The following is a 25,299-nucleotide window of genomic DNA, read 5'->3' on the forward strand; positions in this document are numbered from 1 at the left end:
AGTGCGGTTACGGTCCCCCAAGCTGAGAAGTAATCCACTTATGTATAATCTTTACGCGGTAGATGCGGTTACTAACCTCGGGCCTTATGGATAAGCTCTGGCCTCTGGGACACAAGTCGCTGCTTTTCCCAGATCGGCGTAGCGAAAATGTCCTTTAACATTATAAGCCTTCAAGCAGCACTAAAATATTTCTGAATGCACTTAAGTCTTGTTACGTGCAAGAATGCGAAAGCATGGAACTTTCTAGAATGCGGGTTTTCGTCCCAGTACCTGTTGTATTTATTATATTCTTTTTTATTTTATTTTTACTTTCTATATGTATCTCTATTTTAATTTTCGTTAATTTTAATGTGTTTGTTTTTTATTCTGTTCAATTTTTTACTTTGTCTATTTCAGTCTTTAATGACGTCATTTGATTGACAGGTGAGGCGGACATTTCCGGTGGATTCATGAGGAAAGTAAGGCTTCCCCCTTAAAAAGATGCACAACACCTGCTAAAAGCCGACCTTGCGAAAAACGTCGTACAAACCAGGTGAAGAAGTCTGCGTTGGCGCCGACCTCGCGACCTTTACGAACTTCCCGCCTTTAAGACGTTGCTGGTGATGATAGGTTAGGAAACATATAACTTTTGATGGTTTTTTTTTTGTTAAGTAAAGCACGAATAAAACGTTTATTCAAAGCGCTGTTTATGAACACAGTTTTTTTCCCTTGCCACTAATCTCCACTATAGTAGGATACAACTTAAATAAACAGCAATTGCTAACACTGGGCCACGGTCCGCGGCCAGAGATCAACTTCTTGGTGTTTCACTATATCAAACAAGCCACGTTTGGAGGAACCTGTAATTTCAGAGAAGCCGAATCAAACAGGCATGCAGGTCTCACCCTGTCGCGTGATAGGGGTACGTGCATAAAGCACTACTTTCTTATCTGCTTCTTGTCTTTCCAGCGTAATGGAGCAATAGTGGAATGACGATGAGGCTAAGGTCATCATAAAACCGAATTTTCTGTAGCGAAGAAAAGGCGAACAATCGCGCGGAAATCCTGACACTCGACCGCCCCTCGAAGAGCCGGTCGTTACATGCAGCTGCTGCAGTTTCAGTTTCGAATATCAGGCGGCCGACGTCTCATCTCTTCGATGGCGGGTGATGCTTATCACTTTATGGTGTCATTTACATTTCAGACGTGCTTTTAACCCAACTCGATAGCACAGCACGAGAGAAATGAATGACGAGAAAGACGAATGCTGCAGCGCGTGTGACAAGAGCTAACAACAACGACACGAGTTGTTAGCACTCAATTAAGCATAACGAATAAAAGCTCATTCAGGCATAATTTGGTACAGTACGAAACAGTACTTGATACACTCCGTCGAAAAAGCAGTACTATACCTTTTGGAGGCGCTAATGTAAAGCAGCAGAAGAACATCGTCGGCATCTCACCAGATAGTAGCCTCGCACCTCGCTTCGGCTCGGTCAAAACATGTTTCTGTGGAGTGGTCACTGCAATGTCGGCTGCCTGGCGAAGGTTTCCACCTGTTCTTTCTTGAGTTTATCCCTTATTAATACAACTTGGGCTTAGGGCGCAGGAACCTACATCAAAATGAAGAGCAAAGTTGGCAACGCTAACGCAACGTGAGGGCACAAAGCTGAGCAGACGAGGCTTCGTACGTGCTGTTGTGCGACGTCCTGTCGTCTGCTAGTGTCATGCAATGCCCACTTATTTTTGAAACGTCTTTCACTCATGCAGTTGGCATTGTCGCGGAAAAAAAACGTGAGCGGCGAAAAAATTAAAATAAAATGAAAATTGAAACTGAAAAACCGTGCTGAGGTTCGATTTCGTGCACTGCCAAAGCAGCTGACTTCTGGGTCGATGCCGCTAACTTCCGTTTGCTTCATTTTCGGTCGCCCGATGTGCCATCCAGCTTGTTGCATACAAAAATACCTTAATAACTGTTTGTCTTTTTCTCACAATAAAAGCAATTAATTATTGTTGGCAACTAGGAAAATTTAAAGTGGCATGTTTTATGAAATCATACTAAATACCTTTAAGCTGCGCGACTACTGCAGTCAAAGACTTCCGGTCAAATCCGGAAGTGACAGGACGGCTGCGGCGCTGGCGAGCACGGCGAGTGCCACGACGCCGAAGTTGATGTTTTGGGCGAAAATTCGCTTGTAAGTGGCGAGTTGCCTTCGTTAGCACTCGACGAACGGAACAGCCGGGATGCTGACGAAGTTCGAGACCAAGTCAGCCCGCGTGAAGGGGCTGAGCTTTCACCCCAAGAGGCCGTGGATCCTCGCCAGCCTCCACAACGGTGTCATACAGCTATGGGACTATCGAATGTGCACACTGCTGGACAAGTTCGACGAACACGACGGTCCTGTGAGGGGCATCTGCTTCCACAACCAGCAGCCGCTGTTTGTTTCCGGAGGCGACGACTATCAGATCAAGGTGAGGCGGTTGTGTTCATGTGAACGAGCACCCTCGACATGGACGACAGCCGGTCTGTCTGGGGGTGCGGTGCTTCTGACGCCATAACTCTACTCACCTTACATTACCGTGGCGGTTTAAAGGAAGAGAACTGGAAATCAAAGACTGATTTAGAAAACTTCACAACAGAGAAAGCTATAAGCTGAGAACACGGCTTTGGACTTTGCCTGTGTCGCGGTTGTATCGTCATGTTTCAGTTTGCTTCAGTAGTGGCCGATTCATTTTCCAGTAGTTTTCGAGCCTTCACAAGTGTGGCAAAGAAAGAACACGACTTGAAAACTAGTCTCACCTGTTTGCTTTGCTAATTGTCGAACTAGTGCACAGTTTAACGTCGTTGTGCTGATCAGCCTGGCACTTGACAGAATGCGCAATGTAGTTGAAACGTGCATGACAGTTTTGTGGACGCATCAGCTTCTTCCGTAAAAGCGAGTTTTAGGCAGCGCGGCAGGCTGTCATGAGACGTAAATTTTGAGGATGGTGTCAACCACAAATATGAAGCCAATATCCTGTTGCAAGCTGGAGACTGTGTGCTCGGTTGTGCTTTGCAAACGATTGCAAATGTCTTGATTGTTCTCATGCGAACCCCAGTTGACCTTTTGCGAACACACAGCCATTCTGCCTCTCATATTACTTTCGATGCGTGTGTACCACTTCATGGGACGTTAACAGGCATTGACGTTGCTGTCAACATGATTGTTTCTGTTAAGCTCGTCAGCTGGATATCATTGGGGCAATAATAAAAAAGGCCTTCTAGTAAGTAGCTGCCTGCCATTTAGAGAAACACAGCTGCTCGTAGAGAGCTCCACTGTAGACTTGCTACACTGCTTGGATGATGAAGTGTAATGCAGTACTTACACGAACAAACAACTTCGTTTATATTCATTTTTTAGTGTCGTGTTTCCCCTTCGTTGACGTCCTGAAGCTGTCAGCATGACTGACCGGGAACATCACCGATGTAGCTTGGAATGGAGCTTTGAAAAACTTGGCTGCGTCGATGCGAAATTCCTACTAGAAACTCCTGCAGCTATGTTAATCTGCAGCTGAACTTATATGTTGAAGTTTTACTGCACAGATCTCTAGCTCAGCTCCACAAATGTGGACCTCTGTAACGGTACAGGCTGCCGCAGTGGCTCGGTGGTTATGGTGCACGGCTGCTGGCCCAAAAGACGCAGGTTTGATCCCGGTCATGGCAGGCACATTTCGATTGAGACGAAATTCTAGAGGCCCGTGTAGTACTGTACGATGTCAGAGCACGTTAATGAACCCCAGGTGGTCGAAATTTCCCGAGCCCGCCACTATGGCATCATCATAGCTTGAGTTGCTTTGGGGTGTTAAATCCCCATAAAAAAAATTTAAAGGGACAGTCTGGTGTCGGAGATGAGTATAAAAATATCGGCATATTTTGGCAGGTCTCATCACATGATGGCAATAATGAGGGTAGAACTAGCAATGTAGTCAGGAATTTATATTTGCAGTGAAAGTTAGGACTGAGTGGATGGCAGAGCCATGCTGTGTTTATTCTCGTTGCAGCTAACACTGAAGATGCCTGGATTGAATGCACTGTGTTTCATGACTATGCCTTAGTTTCATACACAGTTGTTCATATCAACTTTAGACAGCCTACTTTTGCTCTTTCAATAAATTCAGCTGTTTTCATTGTTTAACCATTCTTGATCACCTTTTAAAATGTGTTTGAAAAAGAAATCACTGAATCACGTCATTGTTATGCTTGCAGCGGCGCTGTCATTGGCACCACTACTGCTAGTAAAAGCAATTGCTAGCATCTGTGATAGATATTACCTGTAATATTTTGTTGATCATATTTTTCAAACAAACTTAGTGCTCTGAAATATATTTTTAATAAAACCTATGCACCTCGGTAAATGTCGCTCTCATTATTGCCATTGCAAGCCGCCTGGGCCGACGTGGCATTCGTTGTGTTCGTGGAGTCGCTGTACTGACTACATTTCGTGTCCCTGGTGTCAGTGTTAGCAGACACCGTCTACCATGAGAAAGTGAGACTATCATTTTGAATTAAATTAGGTTTTAAATGGTTCTGCTGTGTTTCTCAGCAACAAAGTAGGGCATTTCTTTATTTGGGAAAAGATCTTTTGATTGCTGAAAAGCAAAAATTTTGGTTGATAAAGGTCAGTAGACTCGACTGTCCCTTTAACACACCACTTGTATTCATGGGGAAGAAAGATTCTTTTGAGCTTTTGCCTGAAGTTTCTTCAGCTTGCTTTTTCTTCAGCTTGCTTTCTTGAAACGTGCTGTAGCATTTTGTGCTTAATCACTGCGGCGATTTGATTCCTCGGTGTCCAGGTCTGGAACTACAAGCAGCGGCGATGCATGTTCACGCTGTTGGGCCACCTGGACTACATTCGCACGACCACCTTCCACCATGAGTACCCGTGGATCCTGAGCTCCTCAGACGACCAGACCATCCGCGTGTGGAACTGGCAGTCCCGCACCTGCATCTGCGTGCTGACGGGCCATACGCACTACGTCATGTGCGCCCAGTTCCACCCGTCCGAGGACCTCATGGTGTCGGCCTCGCTTGACCAAACCATCCGTGTCTGGGACCTGGGAGGTCTGCGCAAGAAGAATGTGGCACCTGGACCCGGAGGGCTGGAGGACCACCTCAAGAACCCTGGTCACACAGACCTGTTTGGAACTTCAGATGCCGTAGTCCGCCACTTCTTGGATGGTGCGTCTATCCTTTATGTGCTTGTTCCTTTCTTTACTGCTTTTGGCTTCACGTTTGTTCAGTGGTTAGCTTATGGGGCAAGCTCTTGTTACATTTGATTACCAGCTTTAAGAACCTGAAAAACCACCCAGAGGTGCACCTTGCAATTTGCTTCACTGGGCGGTTTATTGCCTCCCGGTCAGTTTTGCTACATTGGACAGTTATGTGCAGCATCTCGGGATGCTGCAAATTCCTGGCACCTGCTCATTTGCTTCGTAACTCCCTTGAATTGTTTCATTGTTTCATTGGTTATCTTCCTCAGTTGCTAAATAACTAGTTCTAATGCAAAGCTCATGAAATTTCTACCACCTTTGTATGTGTTACAATTATTGCTTCATCCTTCAGTGTTCATTTGAAAACCAGGATGGAAAACCAGGAAATGGGATCAAGAGAAGGGTTCATTTGCAGGAGTGGAACTCCTTGACAGGTCTGCAACATTGTACACCAGCTCTCAGTAATGAAAATTCGAACAGGATTGAAAATTTGTTAATATTATGAGGAATTTGAATTAGCAGGAACCTTGTTAATATTCTTGACGTTGACAGGACTAAAACTTCGGTTCGAATAAATCAACTGCTTGAATTAATGGGAGTTCTCGGCTTGTACTGGCTGCTACAGATTGTAAGACGTTTCCGAGGGAATGGTCTAAAAGTAACTTTCTGGGGCGTGCCAGTTCCAGTGCCATGCTTTTAGTTCCTAGTTTATATAGCACAGCTTTGGATCGTAAATGTCAGCTGGACCTATTGTAGTGACAGGTGAGTTACGAGTATGATCTTGTTGCTGGGTAAAGCTAGAACTACCAAAAGCATAATGGGGCAGCTGAGCGTTTCTTAAGTGTTCTTTTCATTGTCTTTATACTTTTGCCATGTCTGGACCGTTACAATGACAGAACGCAGTACAGTCTGACAGCTAGTTAAACACTCTAAGGCGTAAGAAAAGTTGGTGTATACCTCTTCCATATCATGCATTGACCTTGTCAGGCAGCTTACCAGTTTTCTTGCTGTGTTTCAGCACACAGCTTCTTTAAAATTCGAGAATCGCAGCTCCTGGCTCTAATTACTCTCTAATGAGCTTATTCATACTCTGTTCACCAAATTCAACGAGTCAGGTTTCTCTCTGTATGAAAGTTTGCTGTGACTCAGAGTGCAGTTGCTCTCACTGTCCTGGTTGTGCTTTAAGTAGTGCACCATTTCAGCAGCATGTGCAGTGGACCTTTTTTGCTTGTAGTTCGAAGGCATTCGAGGTAGCGGGGTTCGATTCACATGGCGTTGTGTTTCTGTCCTAGGCCATGAACGTGGTGTCAACTGGGCCGTGTTTCATCCGACTGCACCCCTTGTGGTGTCTGGTGCTGATGACCGCCAGGTGAAGTTGTGGCGGATGAACGAGTCCAAGGCCTGGGAAGTGGACACCTGCCGTGGACACTACTGCAACGTCTCCTGTGTCCTCTTCCACCCAAGGTAAGGCATATCACCTGCTCATGTATCAACTTACTGTGTAAGTTGTGCTTTAAGGGGCACTGAAAGATAATACTATTAAGTCAAGCTAGGCTTGTTGTTCATCGTTATTTAGTACCCCAGCTATGTCATTTTTACGAAAAACAGAGCTTCAGTAAACCTGAAAATTGCATAAAAGCAAAGAAGAGCACATGGAGACATCCCTTGTGGATTCCTGCAACTATGATGCAAATTTTTCACTGGCCGCAAGTGGCTCATTGTTTTCGTGTGCAAAGCTGCTTGCCCGTCAGTGCCATCGAAACATGAGAAAAGCATCGCGGCGAGCATAGCCGTGAATGAGAAGAGTATATTATAACTAAAACAGCACAAGCCAGACAACGGGCAGAAAGATGAGATACAAGCACGAGCAAGCAGTCTCTTGCCCGCATTCAGTGCAGCTACACTTCGTGTAGCCATTGTTACACAGCAAGCTCAGAACTACAAGCTGTCATTGGTATTCATGCTCATAAGTGGCACTCTGGTCAATTGCACAGCTCTGGCACACACATCATAAAAATGACATAAGCTTCGCCGGGTTCGGGGGTCCAAGGATGTCGAAGGATGTCTGTAAATTCATTTGCGATTTTCTCTGCAACGCAGCTGCCTTTTCAAGCAGAAAAATTTCGGTAGTGTTCCGGAGGAATAATATTCCAAGTATAGCGTCTTGCTTAGTTTGCTATTTCCCTTTAGTGTTCCTTTACCATACTATATTTACTTGCATTTTTTTTATGAATGCATCTGATTTTAGTTGTCAAAGGCTTAAGTTTTTCCAGTATATTTTTCAGCGTATTGAATGCATTCCCCAAATTCTGCAAAAAATTTTTTTCGGGGGTTGGGGGTGAAAAAAAATTTCCGCTCTTTTTGAGAGTAAACATTGTGGTTCGTGTTGTTGCGACAGTGGGAAGTGGTTTTCTTGGGTGCAGAAGATAGATGGTGGTCTGTGAGTGCAGTTCGGGCATTTTATTTTCTTGTTTATGTGACAGTGCACTTATTAGAATTTAAGGTTGCTCTATTGGTAGGGTTAGCTTAGGTTTTACAGCAAAGTGACTGTGTAGCTGCATCCTTGGCAGCTGAAACTTTTGAGTTTGCTTTGAAAAATGTGTTGGGGAAATATATGTTTCGGTGTTCTTTTGCGAACAGAAATAAAAACTATTGACATTTGTACTGCTTGTATGCTGATGGCTATCTATCGAGAATGGCTACTTTCCCGGTCAGTGTAGTGCTAGAGAGTAAAAATAAGTTGGTTGCAACGCGGCATTTCTCTGGGCAAAAGCAATAACATATGAGATGGTAAATGAGGCAAACGATCGAATAAACTTCAAGGTTGGTTTCCTCAGGTTTCACTCTTTTTGCAGTTGCTATCACTAATCCCTTTGGCATTTCATAACAAATCACGTGAGAATAGTTTTGTTTCTTGCAAATGAATATTGAGACATTTAGAAGTGCAATAAAGCTCTCGATTTTTCTATGCACATGTACAGTTGTTTTTAAAGTTAGTTTTGTAAGAAATGTTTTCATGTAAATAGGCATGCCAGAGTTTAGCTTCTATTTTGACGAGTACTAGCCATCTTTTAAAAAAAAAGGTAATAGGTTAGTAGCGCAAAACAGGACATTGTGAACATGCCGAGAAAAAAAAAAATCTAGTGCCCTTTTCTCTAATTATTTTACAACCCAGGGATGATGTTACTAGGGTGTTAATTTTAATTACCCAGCAATTATACCAGCTAGCTTAAACTAAGATGCAATTCTGAAACCAGCATCACAAGTTACATATCTGTGCCAAATTTTATTACATTTCATGGGTAAATAATGAAAATAGATATAATTGTCCCATCCCTCCTTAAGCAGCCTAACTTTCCTCAATTTTTTTTCAGACAAGAACTGATTCTCAGCAACTCTGAAGACAAGAGCATTCGAGTATGGGACATGTCCAAGCGCACCTGTCTGCACACGTTCCGACGCGAGCATGACCGGTTCTGGATCCTGGCCAGCCACCCGACCCTGAACCTGTTTGCTGCGGGGCATGATTCTGGTTTGTCTTCTACTCAATCTTTTGGTGCTTCCTCTTCATAAAGTGCAGATTTTTTTACAGCAAAGTTATGGTCTTTGTGTAAGTGTCAGTGGGCTTTTGATGCAGCTCTTTGTGACTGCATTAATAAACTTCAGTCAAGTAAGCGCAGTGTGAGCGGGCCTTCTGCGCACTCAACTTTGATTGAGTGAAATCGTAAATTAGCCTGTCAGTGAAATACCGAGCAAGTCAGAAGCACATGAGGTGGGATACACACGACGCTGGGCAGAAAATTTGTGCATCTTTGTTTTAAGTCAGTGCTGCTTGCCTTTGGCTGGATCCATGACATTCTAAGAAAAAGGTACCATTGTGATCAAGGGAGTGAGCCTTGAAAATATATAAGCAGTTAATAGTCTCCGGTACAGATTATACAGACTGATTCTTACCTCTCATCCTCCTCTTGTTTATGGTGCATTAGTCGGTAGCCTTGCGGAAACTGCTGTCACAGTAGGCTGCAGAAACACAGAAACAACGGCACAGACAGAAATATACTGTTACTACTAGACTGCCATATTGGAGGTGGCAGGATGGAAGGTCATGGAACCGTGACAACCTGTCAAGCACGTTGTTTTAGTGTTAAAAGTTCTGACAGTTATGCAATACTTCACACTGTCCAGGAATGATCCTGTTCAAGCTTGAGCGTGAGCGCCCTGCGTTTGCCCTGCACGGCAACCTGCTGTACTACTGCAAGGACCGCTTCCTGCGACGCCTGGACCTCACTACCTCTAAGGATGTGGCATACCTGCAGTTCCGAGGTGGCAGCCGCAGCCCAGTCTTCAGGTGTGTGCTGTCTCGGACGCTTACTGCTTGCATACTCACCGCGCAGGTCTTTGGGCTTTGTATGTTACCCATGCTGAATGTCAAATTTTCCGTAGCCTCTGGTGTTCCATGCGTTTGTTGTTCATCTGAAACAAAAAAAAAAGGCATGTTGGTAAAAACTCTTATGGACAGCAAACTATTTGAGGTTGATGTTATTTGTTTGAGTTGTAATGTTTGTGGAAACCAAAATGCATAAGCAGTGGACAAACATGTTCCCTTGGCATTGTGCTTGTTTTTTTCTGTTAGTCTCTTGCTGTTTGAACATTTCTACTTGCAGCCAGGTACAAACGTTTAGAGGTTTTTGCACATTCCTCAGTGCTTACTGTGTTATCAAAACTCTGTGTTCTTGTTTACTGAATCGTAGTTCTTTGGTCACAAATGACATGCTTTGAGTGATCATTAGAATTAGAAGTGAGAGCTGTTTCTAGCTCGTGGCTGCCCTGTGTGGCACCTACCTTAGTGGTGCCTGTGGAAGTTGCCGTGTGTAATGCAACCACAAATACCTTGTAACAAAAGGGGGGAGTTCTTCATGTAAATGAAATATGTATATATATATATATCACGGCTGTACAGCGATCACGCACTTGTTCACGCCAGCTATACAGTTAAGATACCAAGGGCTCGGAAAAAAGCGGGTACAGCATGCAAAAATACAGGAGCAACGGTTTGGGAGGTAACACTTCAGAAATGCACGCTACTTCATGGACCACAACAAAGCCTCCGATACGTGAACGCATGCGGTCTTTCGTGCAGCAGCGGCCACCGTCAGCTCTGTGCCATCACTACTTTGTTTTTCGTGCTGCCCCGACCTGTGCTCGTTTGCCCTTCTTTCCATTCCCTACTCCACTGAACTCTTTCAGTGCCTTCTCATTCTCAACGGCCTGCGCCACTTTCTTTCCATGTTTATAGCCGCCCTCTCCTTTGCCTCTGTGCCCCTGCTGGAATGCCGCGTGGCCCCGTGTTATTGAGAAGTTGGCTTCTCCTAGTAGCTTGCGAGTCTAGTTGTGAAAGTCGCTGTAGCTGTCTTGAGGGTCAGTGTGGAAAAAAAATTGTGCAATATTTTTACCTTGGTTCTGAATCTAGTGTGAGATGCATGCTTACACCTATGAAGTTAGAGAAAACAAAAACTGATTATATTTGTATAAAAACAGTATAGATCACAGGGACTCTCAGTAATGACTCTTTTTACTTTTTTTCCCCCCGCTGCAGCATGTCTTACAACCCGGCGGAGAACGCTGTCCTGCTGAACACGCGCACTGCCAATCCGGACAACAGCACCTACGACCTGTGCATGGTTCCACGAGACTACGACCCGCAGAACCCTGACATGGTGGAGGGGAAGCGCTCTACCGGTCTGACTGCCGTCTGGGTGGCGCGCAACCGCTTTGCCGTGCTTGACCGCACTCACAATGTGAGTTTGCCTTCCTGCAGATCGCTTTGCCCTTGCATACTCTGCGCTCCCATGCACTCTGCCTTGGCAAGCCAACATGAATACATGACTGACCATCAGGCTCTTGAGAAGCTTTTCAGCATGGAATGAGCTTGTATTTTTAGGGTTGTGCGAAAATTCGATAATTTTTTATATTTAGTTGAATAGAAATGTATTCGAAATCTTGAAGCATTCATCTTGACCGGTAGTGTTTCCGAAGCGAATACTTCTTGTGACTTCAGTTGGACGTACTTCCTGTGGGATGAGATAGCAGTGCACATGCAGCTAAAAGCAACAACCATCTAACAGCACAATTGCAGTGAAGACCGGCAGTTGGAAGAAAGTGGCAATCAAACGGTGCAACATGCTTTCCTTTCGTGTGTGGCCCACCTGACTAAGCATAAAGCCAAACTGCCAACGGTCCTGTAGTTTCAGATCCCGGCATGATGCATACTCTGATGGCCACCGAAAGAACCACAAGCTTGCTTTCGCGCTACGTCTTGCTCATCCAGGAGAGCAACTTTCGGCATGAGCAAGCTGGGCATATGGCGCGAAGTCCGAAGTCCCCACAAACGGTCTTGAACACGAGGCCATGTCTTTCCTTAAACCCCGCAAGCCAGCCCTCCTACACTTTGAAGGAATCGATGTTCATGCAGAGGGCATAGCTTTCTGCTTGCACGCATATTGTGATGGCCCACTTAGTGGAAGCCACGCGTCTTGTGCGGTGTCGGTCTACCGCAACAACGCATCTCCCAATTGAGGGTGGGCTGCAGTTCCCATATGTTTGCAAGCTGAATGGAACTTTTCATTCTGGAAAGCTTCCAAGATTTGTGCCTCATTTTTCAAATAAGTTCCCAGGGTGGTTCGCTTTATGTCGAGCCGGCGAGTCACCTCTTCACGGGAGACTTCTTTCCTCAGCGTTTTGAGAATTTCCACCTTTTGCCCCAAGTCTTTGGTCACGTAGCTCATTTAGCAGGCGTCGCTATCACCGCGGTGGAGCGGAACATCACAACAGCATCACAATCATGCATACACACACGCACACACGCAAGCACACATGCACGCGCTGCCTCGAGCTAACACTAAACACGCCTAGCAGGCCTAATTCGCCCGTAGAAAATCGCAAAATGGCTCGTTCCCGGTCGTTCTCAAGCGAAGGGATGACAGTAGCGATGCGTGCTCTGAAAACTCACCTTGAACTTATAGCAGCGCTACCCCTCGTAAGTTTTCGGTTTCGGAATGGAGCGTGGTTTCCGGCCCAACACCTGTTTCTGCATGGTCATAGCAATGCGTGCTCCTAAAACTCACTTTACCGCCGGCCATGGCCCTGTCTGCAGTCTGAATTATTTGGTGCGCACCGAATTTTGCGCCAGATTAATGAGAGTTTACTGCCATAGACCTATGTACATTTTTTGATGAAAGAAGTGAGCAGGTCGAATTTCCAAATTAACGGAGGCCGAATTAACGAGGTTTGACTGTACCGCTGGACGGCTGAAGCGGGCCTCTCCAGCCACGCTCTGTAGTTGGATTGCGGACTCTTGAGCCAGCATTCCTAAAGAGCTTGTTGATTGCGCTCTCAAGAAATCCAAGATATCGAACGTGCGGGACAGTACCGAAAACTAGTTTCTAAGGGAAGATATCTCTGACAAAAGACTCTCGGGTGACAATGATCATTAAAGCACGTAGTGCAGTGCAAATAAATGCTTTCTGAGAGCTTTCCTCGCTCGCATTATATGCAGCTGAACACTTTTTTCTTTCTTTGCTATCCCCAGATTACACTTCATATTACAGTTGATTCTCGATGATACGATCACGGCTGATGTTAATTCGTGAATGATGTGAATTTATAAAATTCCCAAGCCAATATGCATTCTGTACAGTGGGCAGAAATACAGATATTCGGAACGCTGTCCCACGCCACACTGAATAATACAAGTGTGGGAGGCACGACCACACCTGCGAGCACCGAGTGCTCCCCCAGATTGAAAACGCCACGATCGCCAGTTGCACGGTAAGCACTGCTTGCACTGAGAGGCAACTCATGGCCCGTACATCACCAACCACCAGTTGTGTGTTAAGCGCCACGAACAGTAAGTGGTGACGTGCAGCTGTAAATAAGTCCCGTCAGCTGGAAACATACCTGCTTGGGTGCATTTCTCATGCTTCTGCATATGGATGTTTGTTTTTGAGTAATAGGAATTTCGGACTATAAAATTTTGGAATTTCGGAAATTTTGGATTTTTTCATGACCCCGCGAGATTCGTATCATCGAGGTTCTACTATTCATATCATTGAGGGTCCGTATTATATGTAGGCTTTTACAATACCTTAGTTTTTGCTTGAGAATGAACCAAATCTTAGGTCCACAGAGTTTGAAACTTTTTGGCGCAATTCTTCTTGTAGCAGCTGCAGGTTGCACTGATTTATTGCAGTTGTATCAGTTGTCTGGTGATTACAGATTTGCTCTGGTGTGCATTCGCTGTGCGAATTCCCAGCCTGCACTTTCAAAGTAAATGCGTCTCGTCGTCACATTCATCGTGCTGGCTTGCTGGTGACTGGTTTCTCTGGCTGCTACCATCCCAGATTGTGATCAAGAACATGAAGAATGAGGTGAGCAAGAAGGTCCAGACGCCCAGCTGTGACGAGATCTTCTACGCTGGCACGGGCATGCTTCTGCTGCGTGACTCCGACAACCTGATGCTGTTTGATGTGACCCAGGGAAGGTGCGTGCCTCCTTGCTCTGAGCCACCTCCGATCTCGTGTGTTGTCTGTTGTGTGCGCCTTTGTCGTGGCACGATTATTTGCTGTCGGCAACGAAAAGAAAAGGTTTTAAACAAACTTTGTCATTATGTTTGACTACCCCTGCTGAGAAACGTTGACAAAGGTGAGCTGGATTGTCATGAAGCTATCATGGTGCGTTCAGGCAATAGCTCAACCAGGGGATAGTGGCAGCACAATCAGGGTCGCAGATGTTAAGCCTATTTGGCTGTGTTTTAGTGGCTTAGGTACTGAACAAAGAGCTTTACTGCCTGTCCATTGTCCGTGTTTGTGTGTATATGTCTTTTGCCGAGTGCACAAGAACTTTCTTTTTTTTTATGTGAAATTTATTGCCCCAGGGCATCAATGATGGGTGAAGGTGTGATGAATGATGAAGTAGGTATTAAATGAATGGAAAAAGGTTAGCTGATTTGATGAAGTCCAGTAGAGAACGATGGTACGGTCCCTGCATCCAAGCAATGTGTGAAGCAGGGTTGCTTGGTGAAAGACCTGCTACCATCAGTTGTCGGATCCTTGTAGGCTTGAGAGCTGGGCAGCCCCACAGTAAGTGATGAATGTCGGCCTCAATGTCCTCGTGTTTACATACCGGGCACCCTGGCCGAGGAAACAATTCTCGATACTGAGGCCACTTCCGAGTTATCGATGGTGTGAGGGCAACCCTGACCTGGATCCTCCTAAGCGCAACCTCCTGCTCGGGTAAGACCGCGGGGGAGGGTTACCGCACACGGAGGGATGAGAGCACTTGTGCGGCGCCGGAGGAGTTCCTTTCTTGATGAAAGGAGGGTAAAATTGTCCACTTTCTTCTTCCCTGGGTGTGTATATGTGCAGGCAGCGAGCATCAGTCAAGGCCAAGGTGAAGTATGTGGTGTGGAGCACCGACCTGAGCCACGTGGCCCTGCTGGCCAAGCACACGCTGACCATCTGCAACCGACGGCTGGACGTGCTCTGCAGCGTCCAGGAGAGCACGCGTGTCAAGAGCGGTGCCTGGGATGACTCGGGCGTCTTCGTCTACACCACCTCCAACCACATCAAGTACACCCTCACCAATGGAGACCACGGGATAATCCGCACGCTCGACCTGCCCATCTACATCACCCGCGTCAAGGACTCCAGCGTCTACTGCCTGGACCGCGAGTGCCGGCCCCGCGTCCTGGGCATCGACCCCACTGAGTATCGGTTCAAGCTTGCTCTGGTCAACCGAAAGTACGATGAGGTGTGTGCCCTGTTTCAGTGTTCAGTAGAAGAGAACACTGAGAAAAGTTCAGCGATGAACACTGATGTTGGTTTACTTGATTTCTCTTCTGTCCTAACATTAACCGAACTGAGTTTTAAGTACATCTCAATTTGACGTCATTCACTCTGTCATAATTCTTCAGCTACCAAATGGTTTGTGACTTCTTTAGATTTGGTTAAGCCAGAGTCGGGGAGTGTTTTTTAACAGGCAGTCTGGAACCAAGGCTTTTCTTAAAAGAGTGGGTTGCCGGGCTAGTTGGTACTTTTGCATGGTGGTGGAAGAGCGCAAGCGATGATACACAGGAAGATACAAATAAAGCACCCGTGTGTGTCTTTCTTTATTTCTTCCTGTGTATCGTCCCTTGTGCTGTTCCACCACCATGCATTTCTCAAGTGAGCACTGTTAAGGAAAGTAGTTCTCTGAGGTTAACATGAGTTTGCATGTGAAATTTTCTTTTTGAGCACTTCAACTAGGTTAACCCAGACTGCTGTCTCAATTGGTGCATTATTGCTCGTGGTTCTAAGCAGGTTGGTTTGATCCTGGCCTGTAAAGGGGCATCTTAGTAGCAGTGAAGTTTGGCAGTTTTTCTTCTTTAGCAGTTTGCCTCATGTAGTGATAACCTCGATGCTTTGAAAAACTCAGCTTATTTCATGCTCTTGCATGCCGCGCCACATGGGAAACACAGTCTGACATGGTAATGATACAGTTGTATTGCCAGCCTCAGATGTGTATGTCCATGTGGTCAGCATTGTACTTATATAAAGGGCGGTTCTTTTAAAGAATGCAAACACGGTTCCTTTGCATGGAATTTTGCTGCATCTCTTTCATCACGAGCCCTGGCAATGCATGTGGAAGGGTTTCTTTCCTTGCCATTTGTGCTGTGGGAGTGCAAGTACAGTGTGCAGCATTCCGATTTGCCCTCTCCCCACCTTTCCCCTGCAGGTTCTGCACATGGTGCGCAATGCCAAGCTGGTGGGCCAGTCCATCATCGCTTACCTGCAGAAGAAGGGCTACCCCGAGGTGGCGCTGCACTTTGTCAAGGACGAGAAGACCCGCTTCGCCCTGGCCCTCGAGTGCGGCAACATCGAGGTGAGCCGTACTATGCTGGGAAGTGGGGGGGTGGCAGCAGTTGATTTTCATGCCTTACTGCCACCTCTAAAACTTGGATTATTTCCACCTTGGAATTGGCCATTATAGCTTTGTTCAGTTCAGCCGTGGTTCTCTGCACCGCCGGCACCGGTTCACGGTGCGCTGCACCAAAGCCCTCGATTCACAGCGCCCTCTGCACCACTGTCCGCGATTGATTTGGGTGCAGCCGTGGTGTCGCTGTGGTGCAAGGAACCTTGGCACCGTCCGCGAAGGAGGTGCAGAAAAATTGTGCACGTGTTGGCAGCCTTAGCAGACGACATTTGCAGCCGACGATCGCAATGCTCGTCAATATCGATGGACAACTTATGGAAGTTTTCCCCGTTGCCGACAGATCTGGCGCCATTTTCCGTGAGAATGGCGGAAAAATCTACTCAACACGAGGTAGCTGTTCTGAGTTTTAGCTGCGAAGCGTTGTGGCAGGTCGCCCGTGTGCATGCACGATTTTTTTTTTTTTTTTCATACGGGGCAACAACTGTTTTGCCCACATGATGGCATCTCCACTGATGTCGAATAGGAAGTCCAGAACTCTTTTCAGGCACAGCGAAACCGACGACTCGGACACATCGAACGTGTCTGCGATCCTTTACATGCTGTTCTGCATGCCCAGGTAGCTGAGGGCAATGATCGAGGCACGACTTCTCGGCAGGAATTTGTGGGCGCCCTCCTCGAGGCGTCGGAAAATGCACAGGTGCCTCGTAATGCGCTGAAAGTTCCTCAAACGTCTCTCGTGACAACCTGAATAGCCTCACGAATCCAAAGCTGAAATATCTAGCTACAACGCTTTCGTAGTAATTGGGAATTCGGTTGCGGTTTGTTCGAACCAACTGCGTTGCTGCGAAGGAAAGCATTGCATCGGCTTCTTCATCCTCATTCTCGGGGGACTCCAGAAACTCCATAAAAATGACTTCGGCGATATTGTCGTCCATGATCTCGCGAGGCACGAAAATAGACGCACCGCAAGAACTGACAGCACAACGGACAAGGCCACGAGCTGCGGCGAGCAGACGACATGGCCTGTGCGTGCGCCCCCGATTTAAAATTGCCGCACCAGTGAGGTTTGGCGCTGCTGACGCACTGCATCTGCACCACAGAACTGGAACTGCACCGCGCGGCACCTGGCCGGCACTAGCGGAACTTTTTCAGAATTGGTGCTATGAACCAGTTCTGAATCGAACGAAGCTTATGATTGTTGAAATACAGTTAAACTCTGTGGCTTCATTTTTTTTAAAATTTGGGTGTAAATGTTAAAGGTGCGGCCCATGCACGAATTAAAACAAAACGTATTACCATATTTTTTCTCATCTAATCGAACACTAGGAGTGTAGCCCATACACAGGTGCGGCCCTTAGACGAGATAATACGGTATGTTTAGACTCTAAAATATTAAACTGAAACATTTTGGAGCATTTCATGTTTCAGTTTTGTTTCGATCAGGTCTGAATATTCATGAACTTTTTGCTTTCGTAGCTCCCACTTTTTATGCAGCAGGGTCTGCATTCTTGTACACAGTCGATCACACTTGTCTAGAGTGCTCGAGAGGTGCAGGGGAAATAAGGCGACATTCTATAGCAGGTATTGACTTTCTCTGATAATGCTTGCGCTGGAGAGCAGCCGAATAGACACGTGAACCACACAGGCATCAGCGCCTTAACGCTAGCAAAGCAGTTGCGAAAAGATTTCACTTCATTTGCTCCACAGCACACTGCCCGAGCGCTCTAGACAAGTGTGATCGACTCTGTACCGGATGCTATCAGCTGGTGCACTGTTTTTCTGTTACGTGAGTAAAACTGAATCTGCTCCTCTTGACAGGTTGCGCTGGAGGCAGCGAGGACTCTGGATGACAAGAAGTGCTGGGAGAAACTCGGCGAAGCTGCCCTGCTCCAGGGAAACCACCAGGTAGGCAAAAGAGACTCGTAAGAATTTCTCATCAACATTGAAATTATTTACTTCTGACATTCCATGATTTTAAGTTGCACGGCGTGTGCTGGCAGTACTTGTTATTTAGCAGGTCATTGGCATCTCCTGAACAAGAGCAGTGTGAGATGTCCACTGTCGCTCTGACTGCTCGCCAGTTCTGGCTGAATAATGCAACGGAGAACTGCAATTCAGTGACGTTAGCATGAGCTAACGGTTCAACATTCTAGGAAGTTGGTAGGTTTTTACAGCTAGAGCATTTTTTTACGAAGCTCTTTCCGCTACTTGCACAACACAGAACCGCTGCATGCCCTAAGAGAGAACTATGGAGATTCAGATGCTTAGAGAAACGTTGCGCAGCCTAAGCTGGAGCTAAGAGGAGCAAGTGTTGTTGCTGCACGCAGCCATGCTATAAAAAACCATCATGGAGCATGCGGTAGCACTGCTTTTGTTAGTGCTATGGCCCAGGGATGAGCTCTTGTCTGCCATCACACTCATCAGCGTGGAAGTCATCAAGAAGACCCTGCCGTGCGCTCTGCGAAGCGGGAAACTTGAGAGGCACCAGAACTAGTCTGAGCATTGGCATCGCATGAATACTGCTTAAAGCAGCACAGCGAATAGTAAAATGGCTCTCGCCGAACATTTATGCGCTTAGCAGCAAAGCTGGCTGTTTTCTTTTACTACTATTTTTCATGAGCAAGATCATTGTACGTGAAATGATTTGAGTATGAAGGCTGTTTCTACACACCTATTGCTGTTTGCATGGATGTGATAAAAGCTGAAACTCCAATTATAGTTCGTTTTTTTAGCTACTGGTTGATTTCAAGGATTGTTTTGTGCCGTATAATTAGGGCTCAGTAAACCATAGGCTTCTTAATTAGGGAAAACAGTTCCATTTTCTGTCTAGGTTGGATAGGTGTAATTATGAGGAATGCATAGATGAGCCTACAGTGCAGTAGCTTGAGAGGTGGTACTGTGAAACACAAGTCATCTCTGCTCGAAATTCATTTGATGTTGATGGTGAAGATGACGGCTGATGGGTGCGCTTGGCCAGCTTAGCATGTTTATTCTGCCCGGCTGGTTTGCTGCATAGCTGGTGTAGTTGGCGCCTTCTATGGGAGCTTCTAGTGACAATGGCTACAACCTTGCGGTAGCGAAGGAAACTTATTAACCGTATGAGCATGCGCGTTTGTCCATTCACTACGAAGAAAATACAATAAAATGCTTTAAGGCAATCATGTTCATTACAAGCATGTTCAACTACACTTGTAGTTTTTCAGTTGTTCAACTGCACCTTATTTTTGATATTTTCTTAAAGCTCTTCATGTCAAGACTCAAAAAAATTTGTTTGTGGAAGCAGTAACAGGCACATCATTAGCTCCAGATTAATGCTAGTAGGGGCCACTTAACTACTTGCATGTACATCTCTTTGGAGCATTGCATTGTCCATAACGTTGCATTATCACCTGTACTCTTCTTCTTTCCTCCAGGTGGTGGAAATGGCGTACCAGCGCACCAAGAACTTTGACAAACTGTCGTTCCTCTACCTGATCACGGGCAACCTGGAGAAGCTTCGCAAGATGCTCAAGATTGCTGAGATACGCAAGGACACGAGCGGGCAGTTCACCAATGCCCTCTACCTGGGTGATGTGCAGGAGCGCATCAAGATCCTCAAGGTGAGCTTTCGGATTTGATTTGCCTTTCTTGTAATGCTTTCTCATTAGAACCCTCATCTGTCTCGGAGAAATCTGTCTGTCTCTCATGTCTCAAGGCTTGGGTCGCAGGTGGAAAAAGGGGAGAGGAAAATCCCCTTCTCTGCTTTCAGGGGAGATTAGGGAAAGGGAAGACAGAAAGAGGGTGGGAGGGAATGGGTAGGGGTATTGCCCCCTCCTACCCGTGAGTGTTCCATCAACGGGGGGACACTAATGCTGGTGCATACTCTGCTGCATTAATCGCATTGATTGTGTGTACCTTTTCTTTTTACTTCAAAGACAAGTTCCTTGTCGAAGGGGGCCCACCTCGGTGTACAGAGTCTCTCCACTGGTGCTTTTCACTGAGACTGTAGTTGTAGATAAAATACATTCGACTTCCATTAATTTGTCAATTTTCGGACATAAGTAATTTGACCTGAATTACCTGGAAGTCAAATTGTAAATCGCACATTTGGAGTTGCATCAGTCTGCGACTTCTGTTGGTGGCCATCTGGCGCTGTACGAGATAATAGGCACCATATAAGCATTCAGACATTCTTGCTAAGTAGCAGGAGTGCCTTGTTTATTCTTGCTTTCGTGTTCGGCTTTGAACTGCACTGTACATAGCAAGCTGTACTCTCACTTTTTGATTTATTGGATGTGAGGTGCACCTAATGCATGCTCTGTTTCTAATGAGCCATATGTTTAGAGTGGAAGGCCGTGTGGTGTCTTTAGTCTTCTCTGACCCTGCTTATCTGCACTAGTATGGGCACTGAAATACAGCACCAACCTACCCATGTGTTTATACGTCAGAAGTGGTGAGCTGGATGTGATGGAAGGCGTTTGGTGAAGTGTAGTTTAGAACAGCTCTATGTATAGGCACTCATGTGGTGTTTGTAGAGAATTGGATTGAGCTAGAAGTTGAATTGCACGAGAGCAAAGTTTCGAAAGACGCCTACACTTGCAAGTGCAGACGATACATCATTGTGCCCTTTCTGGGTTCTTTGTGTATCCCTGAAATTCAAAAACCACTGTTTTCTGGGTTATGGAACTGTCCAGCATTCTTTTTCCTTTATCAGCTTTGTCCCGTGTTGTTTAAAGCGAAAGCTTTACTGGCCGCGAACTTGCGATTTCTTCGTGCCGGTGCTCCGAGGAGGCACATGACGTCACAACGCGCGCCTCGCCGCGGAGCCGGACCGGTCTGGCCGGGCCGGCGGCGGCTGGCGCACTCGCTGCGAAATAGAGACATGCTCCAAGTCTCCTTCAGTGCAGTCAGAGTGCGCCCAAGCCGCCGAATGCGTCGGCGGTCAAGCGCACTTGAAGTATAGAGGGTCTCGCTTTGGCCGACGTGACATCGCCATGCAGCGCGCACGCGCGTGTTACTCCGGAGTATAAATGCGCCTTAACAGAGCCTGCGCGTAACCGCTAACCAACATATTCGGTGGCAACATCTATGGGAGCCACTGAAACTCCCCCGCACGCTCACTGAATAAAAAAAAAACAGCCTCTGCCGAGGCTCGGAATCGAACCAGGGCCTTTGGTGTTTGAGGCGGAGACGCTACCACTCTGCTGCGACAGCTCAAGCTTTAACCATGAGTAAAGGCGCATCTAGTGAATGCACTCTTGCGATGCAGAAGTCTTCTCGCTTTCGCTACGTATATCCTGGCCCAACAGAGCTAGGCCGTCAGCAATTTTCTGTCTCTCTCTCTCCATTTTTTTTTTTGTAAAATATGGTAGTTTGTTTGTTTGGAAATGCTCACCTGTTTCTTGCTGCCACATTTCAGAACTGTGGCCAGACATCCCTGGCCTACCTGTGCGCTCGCACGCACGGCCTCGCGGAGGAAGCAGAGGCACTCGCGCCGCTGGTTCCCAATGCAGAGTCTCACAGTGCCCCGGATCCGAACGCCATCCTTCTGATGCCGCCCGTGCCCATCCAGCCGTGTGACGAGAACTGGCCTCTGCTGAGCGTAACGAGGGGCTTCTTTGACACTGCCGCCACGGGCAAGAAGACTGCCATTGCTGCAGAAGTCACGGAGGTGGATGCTGAAGGTGAGTCTAAGGGTTTGTTTTGTGTGAGTGAAGATATCTTTTGCAACTCTGCTGGTATTTTTTTTTTTAGTTTGAAGTTTATCACTGTCACCATTAATATTTGAGCCTGATTGATGGTTGCTACTAGGCTGTTTCTAAAAGAGTAATTGAGCACTACTTCTCTCAAACAAACACGCAAAAAGACATGACAGGACATGTGAAATTATCTCAGACTAGCATGCAAAAAGACATGACAAGACATCTGAAATAAGTAGCTCTCAATTGCTTATATGAAAGAGTCAGAATACCCTCTTGAAAATCCTATGCAAAAGTATTGCACTCTTGTTCATGTTTATGAAACTCCCATCCAGCAGGATGTTTGATATATTGAATGGCGTGCTGCGCCCCTACAAGTGGCACTTCTCCTAACACAGCTCTTTCCATCACTTTTCATGTGCAGAGGTAAATCAGCCGCGCAATTTTGGACACTTGATGGCAACACTAGCACTGTAAAACCTCATCACGGTGTCAATGTGAAATGTGCTTGATGCAAGCCTTCGGTCTCTCGTGGTCATTTTTCACATTATGTCGCTGTCATGTGGAAAAGCTAGAATGTGGTAAACTGCGTGTTTTGTGGTGAAACCAAATTAATTGACCAACGGCTAGTGCTTGCCTCACCTGGCGGGCTTCACTGCTGAAGACATCTAGGAAACCAACTGTACCTTAATTTCAATAGGAAGTAATTCTATTTACAGTGTACTGTCAACATTACTAGACCCCGTAGTTTAAGCGGTGACTGTAGTTCCAAACACCATCCGTTGTGGCTTCGATGCAAAGGTGGCTAGGCCTAGTCACACCTAGTGAGCGGTGTGCTGCCAGTACTCCGGTGTGTGGAATGTTGCTGCAGAAGTGCGTCACTTGAGTGGGTGCAGTGCATTCTTACTCCGTGGTTATAGATTAGCTTACCTATTGCCATATTTTATATATCTAATTATTGATATACAGTCATCATCATCAGCCTGACTACACCCTCTGCAGGGCAAAGGCCCCTCCTATGTCTCTGTTAGTTCGGAAATGCAGATAATTCGAACTGCTGGCGGGGTCCCAACCAACACCTGTGTAAGTCTGTGGCTATCTATGGCGTCGGATGCTCACCAATCTGGACGCTATGGGTGTTGCACCAGTTAATTCGAATGGGCTCCGCAATGTGTGACCACCACAGCAAGCGATCGTCAAAATAACCCTATTCAAACTTTAATTGGATGCTGCAGAATAGCCCACGCAGCAGCAGGTGAGACAAAAAATGGACGGCTCCCATCTCCAGGAATAGCCCGACCACTTAGTTTTGGTTTTGCTTTTCTGAGCTTCCTGCCAGCCTGTGGTGACGCACCTATCGGCCACATATCAGCCAGCCACCCAGCCGAGCCAGCAGCACACCGTTTCTGGTGCCACAGCGTGTTTCCCCCGCTTCCATCCACGTAACTCTTCCATTGTGCTGAAACCGCACGCTGCTCACGTGCCGTTCGCTCTTTGTACAGTGAAGCCTGCTTGCACGCGACGCAGCCGCTTGTGAAGGAGCTCGAGCGTTACTTCGTCATACCATGAGGGATGCCAGGGAGGGCATTAACATTTTGGAGCACTTCTGTTGACGATCCCGGCAGTATGCACTTGGTAAAGCAGTGATGGAAATGTTAAAAATAATCAATGTTGCACAGTTATCGCAAAAGCAGGTTTAGTCTTTCACCAAATAAATTTGCCATAATGCAAGCAGTCCATGTTAATTTTTCGCATATATTTGACATTTCGAACTTCAGGTAATTCGAACACCTTTTATGGTCTCTTGAAGTGCGAACTAACGAGCTTTACTGTATTCCACTGTTTTGCGATCACTTTCGAGTTCGATATATCCGGTATCGACTCGATCCTCATTGTGGATCCACCTATGAGTTCTTTGTGGCAATTGTGTGAAGAGGAGAGTGCACCTGTTGATATTTACACATCTTTTCATCGTGTTATATGCTTGGCATAGTGGACAAAAAGAATTCTTGTGGCTGTGATAAAAGCGCAGCTTCGGTGTTAGCTTAGATTAGATTAGACTCTAAATCGCGAGTATTTAGTGTGCTTAGTGCAAGTTGTGTTGATAAATCCTTTCATTACAATTTACCAGGCTGGGGCGATGATGCTGAGCTCGCCTTGGACGAAGAAGGCAACGCTGCCGAAAAGGAGCCAGTTGAAGCTGCTGAAGCCGGAGAGGGCGGATGGGACGTTGACGAAGACATCGAGTTGCCTCCGGAACTTGCCGAAGCTGCAGGGCCCACCCCTGGTGCTGGAGACGAGGGCTACTTTGTGGCCCCGACCAGGGGCGTCTCCCAGACCCAGCAATGGGTCAACAACTCCAAGCTTGCCGTCGACCATGTCTTGGCAGGGTCATTCGAGTCAGCCTTCCGCCTGCTCCACGACCAAGTCGGCGCAGTCGTCTTCGAGCCACTGCGACCGCTCTTCATGGCAACATTTGCACGGTCCCGCACGGCATTCCAGGGCTTGCCTGAACTCCCCTGTCTCTACGGACATCCCCTGCGCAACTGGAGGGATGCCAACTCTGCCAAGACTGGCCTCCCTGCTGTTGGTTGCAAGCTCTCAGACTTGCTTGACCGTCTTCAGGTGTGCTACCAGCTGACCACCTCTGGAAAGTTTTCCGAAGCTGTCGAGAAGTTCAGGGCTCTCCTCCTCTCTGTTCTCCTGCTGGCTGTTGACACGAGACAAGAAATGGCAGAAGCCCAGCAGCTCATCGAAGTGTGCCGCGAATATGTCCTGGGTCTTTCCTTGGAGACCGAGCGCAAGGCCCTTCCCAAGGAGACTCTTGAACAGCAGAAGCGAGCCTGCGAGATGGCGGCGTATTTCACGCACTGCAACTTGCAGCCGGTCCACCAAATTCTGACTCTCCGCACTGCGCTCAATCTGTTTTTCAAGCTGAAGAACTACAAGACTGCAGCGTCTCTCGGCAGGCGGTTGCTAGAACTGGGTCCTCGCCCCGACGTTGCTGCGCAGACTAGGAAGATCCTCCAAGCTTGCGACAAGACACCGACAGACCAACACGAGCTGCGTTACGATGAGCACAATCCATTTGCTCTGTGCGGCAAGAGCTTTGTGCCAATCTATAGAGGAAAGCCAGAAGTGAAATGTCCACTGTGTGGCACCAGCTACCTTCCAGAGTTCAAGGGCTCTGTGTGTGCTGTGTGTTCTGTGGCTGAGATTGGCAAGGATACCATTGGTCTGCGCATCAGCCCCATTCAGTTCCGTTGATGCTCTGTCGCTGGTTTCTTGTTGTAGAGGTGACACCTTGTATATGCCTTGGCAGTGCTTTGTGCTTTGTTTTTGTTTTTTTTTGAGAGGGACTGAAATTTGCTCTGTGCTACTCTCCATTCCAGTGAATAAACCGAGCGGCTGTCAGTGTAAGGGTT

At 46.7% G+C, this 25,299-nt stretch overlaps 1 protein-coding gene across 1 annotated transcript; it reads left to right on the forward strand.

Moving 5' to 3' along the window:
- The first annotated feature begins 2,094 nt into the window (after positions 1-2,094).
- Positions 2,095-25,299, forward strand: alphaCOP (coatomer subunit alpha). Its single transcript, XM_077644827.1, has 13 exons — positions 2,095-2,450; positions 4,812-5,196; positions 6,521-6,692; positions 8,603-8,760; positions 9,414-9,576; positions 10,825-11,026; positions 13,628-13,767; positions 14,651-15,035; positions 15,999-16,145; positions 18,015-18,101; positions 19,610-19,795; positions 21,595-21,859; positions 24,006-25,299. The coding sequence occupies exons 1-13, from the start codon at positions 2,223-2,225 to the stop codon at positions 25,139-25,141; spliced, it is 3,654 nt and encodes a 1,217-aa protein (XP_077500953.1). The 5' UTR covers positions 2,095-2,222; the 3' UTR covers positions 25,142-25,299.

The sequence above is a fragment of the Amblyomma americanum genome, chromosome 11 (assembly GCF_052857255.1).
Source record: "Amblyomma americanum isolate KBUSLIRL-KWMA chromosome 11, ASM5285725v1, whole genome shotgun sequence".
Taxonomy (NCBI): Eukaryota; Metazoa; Arthropoda; class Arachnida; order Ixodida; family Ixodidae; genus Amblyomma; species Amblyomma americanum.

What these genes read in the sequence shown, in the direction of transcription:
- alphaCOP (XM_077644827.1), top strand. Translation starts at nt 2,223, where the DNA reads ATGCTGACGAAGTTCGAGACCAAGTCAGCCCGCGTGAAGGGGCTGAGC. An exon ending in AGTCCGCCACTTCTTGGATG is followed by an intron (nt 5,197 to 6,520) that starts GTGCGTCTATCC and finishes TTTCTGTCCTAG; the next exon opens with GCCATGAACGTGGTGTCAAC. An exon ending in TGTGTCCTCTTCCACCCAAG is followed by an intron (nt 6,693 to 8,602) that starts GTAAGGCATATC and finishes ATTTTTTTTCAG; the next exon opens with ACAAGAACTGATTCTCAGCA.